This window comes from Engystomops pustulosus, chromosome 1 (assembly GCF_040894005.1).
Source record: "Engystomops pustulosus chromosome 1, aEngPut4.maternal, whole genome shotgun sequence".
In the NCBI taxonomy this organism is placed as follows: domain Eukaryota; kingdom Metazoa; phylum Chordata; class Amphibia; order Anura; family Leptodactylidae; genus Engystomops; species Engystomops pustulosus.
This window is the reverse complement of record NC_092411.1, coordinates 129,244,442-129,257,963: the sequence shown is the minus strand read 5'-3', so window position 1 is coordinate 129,257,963 and position 13,522 is coordinate 129,244,442. Positions and strand designations below refer to the sequence as shown.

The window sequence follows — 13,522 nt, the reverse complement described above, 5'->3', positions numbered from 1 at the left end:
ACTTTGAAAAACTTCAACATGAGTATCATTTTATTCAGAGCAGATGGTCCTGTAGCTGAGCAATGCTATTATTTCAGCACAACCAGCCTAGTGCAGCTGTTCGCTGGACTGTTGGCTTAAGATCTCATTTTTGCCACCTGAGAAAGGAAATAAATGTGCAGTTGGGCACAGAGGTCGCGCTAACATTTTTCCAGAAGGGTAAAAATACTCCTCTCACCATTTTTGAGGAGTATTTTTACCCGAGGAGGAGTATGAAAATTTCGGTAGCACACTGCGCACACAGCACACACTACACTCACACACTGCGCACACAGCACACACTACACTCACACACTACTCACACACTGTGCACACAGCACACACTACACTCACACACTGCGCACACAGCACACACTACACTCACACACTGTGCACACAGCACACACTACACTCACACACTGCGCACACAGCACACACTACACTCACACACTGCGCACACAGCACACACTACACTCACACACTGCGCACACAGCACACACTACTCACACACTGTGCACACAGCACACACAGCACACACACACTGCGCACACAGCACACACACACTGCGCACACAGCACACACACACTGCGCACACAGCACACACACACTGCGCACACAGCACACACACACTGCGCACACAGCACACACACACTGCGCACACACACTGCGCACACACACTGCGCACACTACACACACACTGCGCACACAGCACACACTACACACACACTGCGCACACAGCACACACTACACTCACACACTGCGCACACAGCACACACTACACTCACACACTGCGCACACAGCACACACTACTCACACATTGTGCACACAGCACACACTACACTCACACACTGCGCACACAGCACACACAGCACTCACACACTGCGCACACAGCACACACAGCACACACACACTGCGCACACAGCACACTGCGCACACAGCACACACACACTGCGCACACTACACACACACTGCGCACACAGCACACACTACACACACACTGCGCACACAGCACACACTACACACACACTGCGCACACAGCACACACTACACACACACTGCGCACACAGCACACACTACACACACACTGCGCACACAGCACACACTACACACACACTGCGCACACAGCACACACTACACTCACACACTGCGCACACAGCACACACTACACTCACACACTGCGCACACAGCACACACTACACACTACACTCACACACTGCGCACACAGCACACACTACACTCACACACTGCGCACACACTACACTCACACACTGCGCACACACTACACTCACACACTGGGCACACAGCACACACTGCACTCACACACTGCGCACACAGCACACACTACACTCGCACACAGCACACACTACACTCACACACTGCGCACACAGCACACACTACACTCACACACTGCGCACACAGCACACACTACACTCGCACACAGCACACACTACACTCACACACTGCGCACACAGCACACACTACACTCGCACACAGCACACACTACACTCGCACACAGCACACACTACACTCGCACACAGCACACACTACACTCACACACTGCGCACACAGCACACACTACACTCACACACTGCGCACACAGCACACACTACACTCGCACACAGCACACACTACACTCACACACTGCGCACACAGCACACACTACACTCGCACACAGCACACACTACACTCGCACACAGCACACACTACACTCGCACACAGCACACACTACACTCACACACTGCGCACACAGCACACACTACACACACACTGCGCACACAGCACACACTACACTCACACACTGCGCACACAGCACACACAGAACACTACACTCACAGAACATTACACTCACACTGCACACACAGAACATTACACTCACACTGCACACACAGAACACTACACCTACAATCACACAGAACATTACACTACACTGCACACACAGAACATTACACTACACTGCACACACAGAACATTACACTACACTGCACACACAGAACATTACACTACACTGCACACACAGAACATTACACTACACTGCACACACAGAACATTACACTACACTGCACACACAGAACATTACACTACACTGCACACACAGAACATTACACTACACTGCACACACAGAACACTACACTACACTGCACACACAGAACACTACACTACACTGCACACACAGAACACTACACTACACTGCACACACAGAACACTACACTACACTGCACACACAGAACACTACACTACACTGCACACACAGAACACTACACTACACTGCACACACAGAACATTACACTACACTGCACACACAGAACATTACACTACACTGCACACACAGAACATTACACTACACTGCACACACAGAACATTACACTACACTGCACACACAGAACACTACACTACACTGCACACACAGAACACTACACTACACTGCACACACAGAACACTACACTACACTGCACACACAGAACACTACACTACACTGCACACACAGAACACTACACTACACTGCACACACAGAACACTACACTACACTGCACACACAGAACACTACACTACACTGCACACACAGAACATTACACTACACTGCACACACAGAACATTACACTACACTGCACACACAGAACATTACACTACACTGCACACACAGAACATTACACTACACACACAGAACATTACACTACACTGCACACACAGAACATTACACTACACTGCACACACAGAACATTACACTACACTGCACACACAGAACATTACACTACACTGCACACACAGAACATTACACTACACTGCACACACAGAACATTACACTACACTGCACACACAGAACATTACACTACACTGCACACACAGAACATTACACTACACTGCACACACAGAACATTACACTACACTGCACACACAGAACATTACACTACACTGCACACACAGAACATTACACTACACTGCACACACAGAACATTACACTACACTGCACACACAGAACATTACACTACACTGCACACACAGAACACTACACCTACAATCACACACTCACCCGTCCGGATCTGCGGGCAGGTAGAGATGGAGCAGGACAGGGAGCAGCAGCCCCGCTGTCCACAGGTATCGCGGGGCCTGCGCTCTCGCTCCGGAGCGCTGCTGACACAGATCACTGTGTCAAGTGTCGCGCTGAGCGGTCCGGCGCGCGCTGTGATCGCGCGACATTTACCTCTTTTGCAGCGCGCGCCGAGCCGCTCAGCCTGCGCGCTGCAAGGAATAATTGCCAAGCGTAACTTTACGCATGGCAATTATTTTGGGGGGTAATGGCGCCTCATCACGCGTCTATGACGCGTGGTGAGGCGTTAATGCGACCTCTGGTTGGGCAAAAATTATATTTTATGAAACACTGTTCATTTTTATTTTATTGTGTCAAGGCATTATATTTTTCTGTTCTACAAAGTGTAGAATATATTTTATTTATTTTGCAAAAGTAATCTCACTTAAATAATATGTATTTTAAAGTCAGCCAACAAAATCTTGCTTTGCCTTTTTATAAGGGACTGGTAGAAATTTTACACATTTCCCTTTTGTGTATTGAAGCTACTGACGTTTTCCAATACCATTTATGGCAGTTTAAAAGAAAAATCTTTTGTATAATGGCATTGCAGCTCCTAATTAGGGTGAGCTTAATATTTTTTTGATTAGGGATTCACATGAAGATTCATCCAGGTTAAACATTTGGTCACTTTTTAAAAAAAAAATTTTTTTTGGTGGTGGGGGGACTTTAACCTGTGGGAAGACACTTGAGGCATCCATTAAAGCTTGCACTGGGTCAGGCTTTGAATAGACAGACTTCCAATCAATTAATACCTGTACATTGATCCCATAGGAACCATATAATGCTTCAGTTTCCCTTAGAAGTGAAATAGGCTTTCACAGCCAACCACCCAGCTGTACTTTTAAATCACACACAAAATTGTTGTACTTTACCAGTCACCATTGAAAGCCTTATTTTACATCTGTGTGACAGAAAAGTATGTCTTTATGCAAAAAAATAAATCTGGGACCATTTGTCTGGTACAAAATAATGCTCGGTGAATTTTATTGTTTATTGTGTAAAAATGTCATTATGCTGTAAAGTTTAGTGTTTTGTGTCTGTGGTTTTCTTGCGGCCTAAATAGTTTAAAGGGAACCTGTCAGCAATTTGGGGCACAGAACCATCCGTGTCCTTATGGACCAATGGTCCCAAAGCACACTACATCTTCTATATCTGTGTCAACAATGGAAAGCATACAATCACTTGTACTATCTACAGCTCTCAGTAACTGCAGAGTAACCACTCATTTAGTGATGTCAGCATGTACCACACAGCAACGTGCAGTTACAGGGAGCACCTCTTCTCTAGACAAGTATAAATGTGTGTGCGTAATGATTGTACTGATTTTGGGACACTAAACCACTGGTCCATAAAGACCTGTAGCTGATTTAGTGTCCGAAATTGCTTTGACAGATTGCCTTTAAATTTGTTGCCCAAGTCAGGGAATGCTTCAACATATTGACCTTGTACTCTCCAGTTCTCCCCTCTGCCAATCTCAGGGTTCAGCTTTGCTGTTCTCTGCCTGGATTTACATGGCTGGAGCAGGGAGGTGACCTTACATTTGCATTACTGGAGTCAACAGAATACAATGGGGAGGTTTAGGGAACTATATTGTTGTAAAGTGCTTTTCATGTCCAAAAGTAAGAATTGCCCATCTATAGGATAGGTTAATAATACTTGATTGAGCGTAACCCTCTTGATTAATTGAGAACTATGGTGCTGCTACACATTTGAAGTAGTCTTTGCTGCAGCTCAGGCTTCCATAAGCTTCACTAGTGGCTGAGCCTGCACCTAACCTATATGGCTGCTACACTACAGCCATAGATGACTCCTACCTCTGTCCTGTGTTTAGAAGTGCCACAGGAAACACTGTTCTAGGCTGCTGGAGCGTTGTCGCGATCAAGCGTTAATTATTATGGATATATCGATAATGATATATACAAATATCCAATAATACATAATATATAGTTTTGTATAGAAAACTCCTTCCTGCATTACCCTCACTTGGGCACATTTATTGAATGACACATTGTTCACAATATTTCTTGAAAAGACACCTGTTGGGTCTCCAGTTGTGTGTTTACTGCATTTATGTACCTTCATCCTCAGATTATCTTTATAGTGTTCTCACAAGAGCTATAAAACCCAGTTTGTTGACTTGTGTTTACAGGATAAACGGCAGAGCACCAGTTTCAATTCAATTCACCAATTCAAGAGATTTTTAATGTTTTAATATGTTTGTAAATGGACAGTTCAGGTTATTATATTAAAAAAAAAATCCATGCTACACTTACAGCTGAAATTCATAACTTAGATCTGTTTCAGTGAAGACAGATTTCACTTCATATTTCTTTGGAGAAAGGGGAATATGCCAAATAGTAGATACATACTGCAACCATCTTGTTTATACCCAGAAAACCCAAGAAAAAAGGTCCAATGCAACTTAATTGAATTGTTCCACTTCGTGTCAGAGTGCTGCCATTGAGTCCATTTGCTGTGTTTGCAGCACATGCCTAATCTTCAATATCTACTAAAATAGAAGACAGAAGGTTTAGTAAATAAACAATAATTGATTAAAGCGAATTTTAGACACTCTAACTAGTTTTGATTCTTAGACATAAAACCTTATAAAATTAATTTTTGTGGATTACTGTATTTGTAATGCATATAGAAGTAATGGAAAGAATTAACAGCACATTAGTGATATTCTCAGTAGTATTTACAGCAGATCCTTAGGGAAAGTTATACACATGTTCTCAGCTTTTTCTGTACACTCATAGACTTCAATACCTTAAATATTGAGCCACCTCCTCCCAGTCAGATGCCAAAGAATTTTCTATAGTGGCCAATGTTTAAAGTGTGAATATGCTGGAGCATTGCAGCACACTTCATAAAACTCAGTTAGGAGTGCAATATCATTTCCAAAATTTTGCAGATGTATTTACAAAAAAGATTAGTTCTGACAGCTTTTTTTTCTCCCCTTTCCTCTATTCTGTCTTGTTAGCAGGTAATTGCTGCCATGGAAACACAGCTGTCCAATGGTCCCACTTGCAATAACACAGGCAACTGTCAAAACAACATAAACAACTGCTCATCACCAGTGGACTCCAGCAATACAGAGGACAGCAAGACAAACCTAATAGTCAACTACTTGCCACAGAACATGACACAGGAGGAATTAAAGAGCTTGTTTGGAAGCATTGGAGAAATAGAATCCTGTAAACTAGTCAGAGACAAGATTACAGGTATGCTATACTGTCAAGTCACAAGCATTTCAAGGGATTTGGAATCGCTGTTTTGTTAAGCACACACATTCTAATTACATCGGGTCTTTAATTCCCCAAAACTGTTTTGGAGAAAGGGGCACTGGTGTTACAAAATGTGACACAGGAACAATTTAATTTTAATCCTTTTTGGTGGGGGTTGTTCAGTGGATGCAGTCAGTCGCTAGTTAACCTCCTCAGGCAAATTTTAAGGAATGCTATATTTAGGTCACATGACTCAACAAAAGTTTAAAAATGTTTAAAACATTTGTTTTGAAACTTGTCCTTCCCTATTGCATTTTCTTTAGCTAAGAGTCATAATTTAGTTTAATGACATTGCATATTTCATATTTGGAAGCAGTAGAAAGTTTGGTCCTAATAAATGTCTAATGAAGTGATTAAAGACTGTAATGTAAGACATTTTATTCCATATACAGTGCACATATAAAAGCAAATGAAAATGAAGCCAGATGCTCTTTAAAACTTGACCTTCCTCCATCTCCACTTTCTCCTTTTAGTAAAGGCTGCTTCATTCGAAATGTTTTCTCTAATTTTGGCACCCTGTATTGGAATTATGCTCTTTGCTGTTTGCTTGAGATAAGACCACCTGCCTGACAGTATAAGGCCTTATTAAAATATTAGTTGCTTAAATGGACAACACAGATTGCTTGAGAGGTGGAGAATAAATTCCAACTGTCATAATTGGTTGATGGTTGGGAAGTAAGAGCTCTCCTCACAGAGACTTTGCCAATTAAGGCCCACATGCAGGTGTATGGAGACACCTTTTTAGGGCTCATGCACACGTCAGGGTTGTACATATGTCCCCCATAGACTGCTGTGGAGCACAGGCTCGGTACAGTGAGCTTGACAAGCAATCACCGTTTTGAGCCGTGGCCGCAAAAAGATAGCCTGCTCGATCTTCGGCTGTATTGACAGCCGTGCGGCTACTATTTTCTATGGAGAGGGGCAAACGGCGCTCGCCCCCTCTTCCTCTCCCGCGCGTTGACGTGTATATGGAGTGCCCTCTATATAAACTGGACCAACCAAGAGCAGGACTGCTAAAGCTAATCTGTTTTCCGCTTTGGGTTTGGACCTATTTTTAACAAGTGTATAAAACTTTTTTTTTTCATATCAGATTATAAAGTGTAATCTATGTTGAGTGGCTTTTGTTTCAGGCTTCAGAAAGAACCTGCATGGCTAAGAAAGGCCATGTGCGGCAGAAACAACCATCCCTTAAAGGGAACCTACCACCACAAATCTACCTATAAAGGTAGATTGGGTGGTAGGTGGATCAATGGGACGTGAGGATAGCCCTTTTAAGGGCTAATCCTCACGTCCCTGCACTTTTTTGATAACTTTAATTTGATATTTATTCAAATATATGGAGTAGCCGCATATGAGATTACACGAGGCGGCTACTCCACGCCCCGGTAGCCACTTTACCCCTCCTACTCACCCATCTTCGGCGCGCAGCTCCGCGTAGCTGCGCGCCCTCGTCTGGCGATCCTGCCGTCTGCGCATGCGCAGAAGAGCAGGCCCGCGCCTGTTTCGGAGTTGTGACCGCGCATCATGTTATCTTATTTTAATTTTTTTTTTTTTTTTTTTTGAGAAAATCAGATCTGAACCCACTTGATGCAGGATTTTGCCTTGTAAAATATTCTGTTAGTGACGCTGTTCAAGAACATATTAGACAGAGGATTTCCTTTGACCCCTTTCATGACTTCCATACGGCTATATACATGCTATTTGGACAACTCCTGTGCAGAAATGATGATTCTAAACATCTTGACAGTGGTCAACTTCACACAGCCTGACAACTAGAAACACAATCTGGGTGTCATATTAAACAGGAGTATCTCCCCTTTCATATGATATCTGGGACCCAAATGTATCATGTATTTGACATATCAATATTCTGTTATGTCATATAGACATTGGATGGAAAAAAATCGCCTTTAACAACTTGGCCATTTTGTACCATCTGGACACGGCCCATTTTTTCAAATCTGTTACTATAAGTGGTTATAACTTTACGCTTTTACATATCCCAGTGATTTTGAGATTTTTTTTTCACATGACATATTGCACTTTGAGTTAGTTGAAAAATTTGGGTTTTTTTGTTTATAGGAAAAGAGGATATTTGAACATTTTTAAATATTCTTTTAAGAAATTCAAAATTTTCTAATTTTGACATTTTTATGATGTCAAAAAAACTTGATAACACTTACCAAATGTCTGCTTTATGTTGGCATGATTTTTTTTTTTTTTTATGCGTCCTCTCATATTTGTAGTATGTTATGGGGTTTAGAACTTTAGGTGTGATTTCACATTTTCGTTCAAAACGCAAAATCATACTTTTGTGGGACCTGCTCAGCTTTCAAGTCACTATGAGAGGCCTAAATAATACTAAATCCCCATAACATAGGGGAGACTTTCACTGTACCATAAAAAAAAATCTTCTATCTTCTATGGATCGCTATGATTACAGTGATAGCTCATTTATATAGTTTGTCCAATTTTACTGAAGAAAAACAAAATAGAGAAAATCACATGGCAAGTTTTTCATTTTTTTTTTTTTTTTTTTTTTTATACAGCGTTCACCAAGCAGTTAAAATAATGCTTCCCATTTATTGTATAGATTGTTACGGTCACGACCATACCAAATATGTGGGGATTTTTGGGGGATCTAGTGTTGTCTCATACACAGCTGATAAAGTACATATGTAGTTTAAGGGACATTCACTTTATTTAATTAAAAAAAAATTTAAAAGTTATTTTATTTTAAAACTTTATTTGACAGGTTGACTTGAACAAGCAATCCTCTGATCACTTGTTTAAGCTATTGAGCTAACACAGTTCAATACATATGTATGTCCTCTCTAATCTAGATCCTGAATGAGGAATCAGCTAAAACCCGCAGCAGGTTTTTGGCACAGGTTTTAGCCAATTTGGTTGGATTGGTCTATTCTCCCACCCCTTAATCTCAATTGGTGTGAGTGTGGCATGAGGGGGCACAATTCATTATGCCAGGAATGTGGATTTATTCATGCCTTTCTGCTTTTGGTGCAGACTTTGGGGCTGGATGTTTTCATGTGTTTCATTTTCGGCTCAGCATTCCTCTGCTGGGGGAATCCTACGATGTGTTCTTGTCATTCAATTGGTGGCAATTTATCAGTTCTCGGCATAATATCCGGCTCAGAGCCGAACCGGCATTGGGATACACGGGGTGCCGGCTGTAGCTAACAGCTGTCATACCAGTGGAACACCCGTGGTCGGAGTGGGCTCCGATCGCGGGTGTTTAAAGGACACCTGTCATCAGGTCTGTGTCACTTGTCCTGTTACTTCTACCTGTTGGAGCAGCTTACAAGGATTCCATCACAGCCTTAATCTAGTCAATTCATACAATGATAATTGCAAAATCATCGTTTCTTTATTATGTAAATGAGGCTGGTCACATGGTCTGAGGCAGTGATGTCACTCCTGTTACCCCCTCCCCTCTCCTCCCCCTGCTCATGTCTGTGTAATCTATAGTAAAGCATTGCCAGTGTGTGTGCTGCATCTGATGACATGCAGCATCCTCCTAATACACAGAGACACAGACATCAGCTACACAAGTACCTGACATGTTCTGCTACAACATGGCTGCCTGGAGCTGTTGTATCTCTCCTACACACACAGGCAGCAGGGGGCATGGCCACCAGCAAGCACATGGAGCAGCCATCACAGCATTATACAAGCAGTCAAATACTGGGGGGTGTGGCTGTACCTCCCATTTGCTAATGACTCATTGGACATTTCACAGGTCATTTTCTTAGCTTTAGGACCTCATTGCATAAGTTTACAGGCATGTAGAGGGACAATGAAGGGATAGAGGCAATGCTCTCTAATGGCAGTTTATGAAAATATATTTAGTTTATGGGGCTTATTTTGCCTGACGGGTTCTCTTTAACCAGTTAAATGCTGCAGTCAGCGCGACTGCCGCATTTAACATGCCTTCTGGGGGTCTTTCCCCCACGATTGCCACCAAACTGCCCCACCACCACCACTACCAAGCACAGTCTTCAGGGTGGCGACGGTCGTTGCTATGGCAGCCCTGGGGTCCAATCAGGATCCCAGAGCTGCCTGTAGGCACTGCTTGAAAGTCACCTTATGCATGTGTATATAGGCTGACGCTGCTAATACCCTGCAATACATCAGTATTGCAGAGTATTATCATGAACAAGAAATCAGATGATTGCTTGTTCAAGTCCCATGTTGGAACTAGTAAAAAAAAAGTTTTTTCAATTAAAAATGAAGTAATTAATCAATAAAAAATGCCTGTAAACACATAACATATAAAGAGACCTATAACACAAAAAACAGTCTAACAAACCCCACATATATATAGTATCACCGCTTCCGTAACAACCCATAGAATAAAATTAAATAATTATTGAAGCCGCATGATGAACGCCGCTAAAAAAAAACTGTTGAAAACTCGCCAAAAATTATCTTTTTTCTACCTATTGAATCCCACAAAAATGCAATGAAAGGTGAACAAAAAAACATATGTAATCCAGAATACTGTTGCAAAGTACAACATGCCCCGCAAAAAACAAGCCATCAACCAGCTCCGTAGCCAAAAAAGTAAAAATGTTATGCCACTTGGAAGACTGCAATGCAAAAATGATATTTTCCCCACATTAGTGTTTTATTTGGCAAATTTAGTAAAACGTAAGAAAAAAAATTCAAGTATGGTATCCCTGTAATTGTATCGACCCAAAGAATAAAGATAACATGACTATTAGGCTATACAGTGAACACCAAAAAGAAAAAATCCAGTACAGAATTGATGCTTTTCTATTCCAGCCCTCAAAAAGTAGATCCTACATTTTCAAGAATAGGGGATACCAACCCCAAGATGGTAACACAGGAAAAAGCATCTCATCTTGCAAAAAAAAAAGCCATCACGTGGCCCCAATAATGAACAAGCAAAAATCATAGCCTACAAAAGGGGCCAATGAGTAAACGAAAATCCTGGGAGCTGCAGGGCACTATTTCCCTCCTCCGCCTCGCTGTGTGCCCATAAAACAAGTAACGGCCACATTTGGAGGGGAGAAATTGCATAACTTGCATAATTTGGATATGTGTAAATTTTAAGGTTAACATATAACCCCCAAAATTGCCCATTCTAAATTTCATCTCCATTTTGATTCAATTACTATGAAGATGTCAAAGGGTTAACAATCTTCCTAAAAGCTGTTGGGGGGGGGGGGCTGCAGATTTAAAAATGGGTTGATTATATAGGGTGTTTTTGATGTTAAATATGTAAAATTTAATTCAAAACCGTATTTGTCCCCAAAATAGTAAATGCTGAAAATACAGAAAATCGATATGTAAGCCACATGACATCAAAATACATTACCAGACATTTCAAAAATTATGAAAATGTAAAGCAAACCTATGGGAAATGCTATTCAGCAACTTATTTAGGTGGTAAATCTGCCTTAAAATGCAATGATTTTGAAAATGGCAAATTTTTAAAAAAAATTCTAAATTTTTCTTTTTGTAAATAACGCAACACTCATCATCCAACATTTACCACTAACCTGTGGGAACACCAACATGTGGGCATTGTTTTGATAAGTGTTCAAAAGTTATAACCATATAAAGCGAATGTCAAAATACAAAAAATGGGGCTGAGCCTTAAGCTGTAAACTGTCTGCGTCCTTAAGGGGTTAAATAAATCATTTTCTAAAAACCAGTGGCTGTTTATGTCCATTGCCCTCTTCCTCATGCAGAATCCGGCAATCGCAAAAAGGGGCACTGTAAATATAGCCTAGTCATGCAGATTTACATGGAGCAGTTAGTTTGAGGTAAAAACAGTTAGGTTGAGGTCATCCAAAGGGATATGTTTTTTTAATTTGAATTAAACGCACGATGGAGCTAAAGGTAAACTTACATCTAACTTTTCTTTTTATTGGGAACATGTTTTATTATAAAAACACTTTGGAAACCTGCACACTATTTTGTATGGGGACATGGAGGAGCCATAAAAAGGGCTCCTGAGGACAGGTTCCCTTTTTTAAAGGGGTGTTTCAAGAATAAGCATAATTTAATATTCAAATAACCCATTAAAAAATGGCTGCTGGTCACATGCCCACAGCACATGTCCTGTACCTGCCTGGGCAGTTCATGTGATCATCACTATTTGGGTGTAGTGGGTTTGATGTCACTGAGGGGGCAGGACCTATCACGATTAGGGGGCAGAGCAATCTTTAACCCCTTCCCGACGCGTGCCGTACTAGTACGGCGCGCGCCGGGTCCGGGTGCATGGAGAGGGCTCTCGGGCCGAGCCCTCTCCATAGCCGGTAAGTCTTTGCTGCTTTCACTACGATCGCCGCCGGCAATGCTGCCGGAGGCTTCAGAAAGATGGTGCCGCATGGGCGCCGCCATCTTGCCGCGGATCATCGCTCCCCGATGACGTCACGGGGAGCGGTGATCCGTTGCCATGAAGCTGTCTCGTTTTAACCATTCATTACAATGTGCTATCAGCACATTGTAATGAATGAGGAGTAAAATCCCCATACAGGCGGTCCCCTACTTAAGGACACCCGACTTACAGACGACTCATAGTTGAGGACAGAGACCTCTGCCCCCTGTGACCTCTCTGGATGCTTTACTTTAGTCCCAAACTGTAATGATCAGCTGTAAGGTGTCTGTAATGAAGTTTTATTGATAATCCTTGGTCCAATTACAGCAAAAAATTTTGAAATTTCAATTGTCACTGGGGCTAATTTTTTTTTTGTCTGGATCTACCATTATAAAATATACTGTTTCGACTTGCATACAAATTCAACTTAAGAACAAACCTACAGACCCTATCTTGTATGTAACCTGGGGACTGCCTGTATACTGCCATATTGCAGTATGGCAGTATATGGTAGGATCGATCAGACAACCTAGGGTTAAAGTACCCTAGGGAGTCTGAAAAATAGTAAAAGTAAAAAAAAGTTAAAAAAAAAAAAATTTTAATAAAAAAACCTAAAAATTCAAATCACCCCCCTTTCCCTGGAACTGATATTAATATTAATAAACAGTAAAAATCATAAACACATTAGGTATCCCCGCGTCCGATCTATCAAAATATAATAACGGTTTTTCGCTGCGTTTAACCCCGTAACGGAAAATAGCG

At 41.9% G+C, this 13,522-nt stretch overlaps 1 protein-coding gene across 13 annotated transcripts in view; it reads left to right on the top strand.

The window, feature by feature from the left end:
* ELAVL2 (ELAV like RNA binding protein 2) overlaps positions 1 to 13,522 on the top strand; it is a 155,583-nt gene that overhangs the window by 93,498 nt on the left and 48,563 nt on the right. For 10 of the 13 annotated variants that reach the window (XM_072153358.1, XM_072153332.1, XM_072153421.1 and 7 more), the window contains one exon: positions 6,090 to 6,330. In XM_072153358.1, the coding sequence (XP_072009459.1) occupies positions 6,090 to 6,330 (241 nt within the window). The remainder of the gene's footprint in view (positions 1 to 6,089; positions 6,331 to 13,522) is intronic. The other 3 variants (XM_072153394.1, XM_072153365.1, XM_072153385.1) reach the window with 1 other exon arrangement.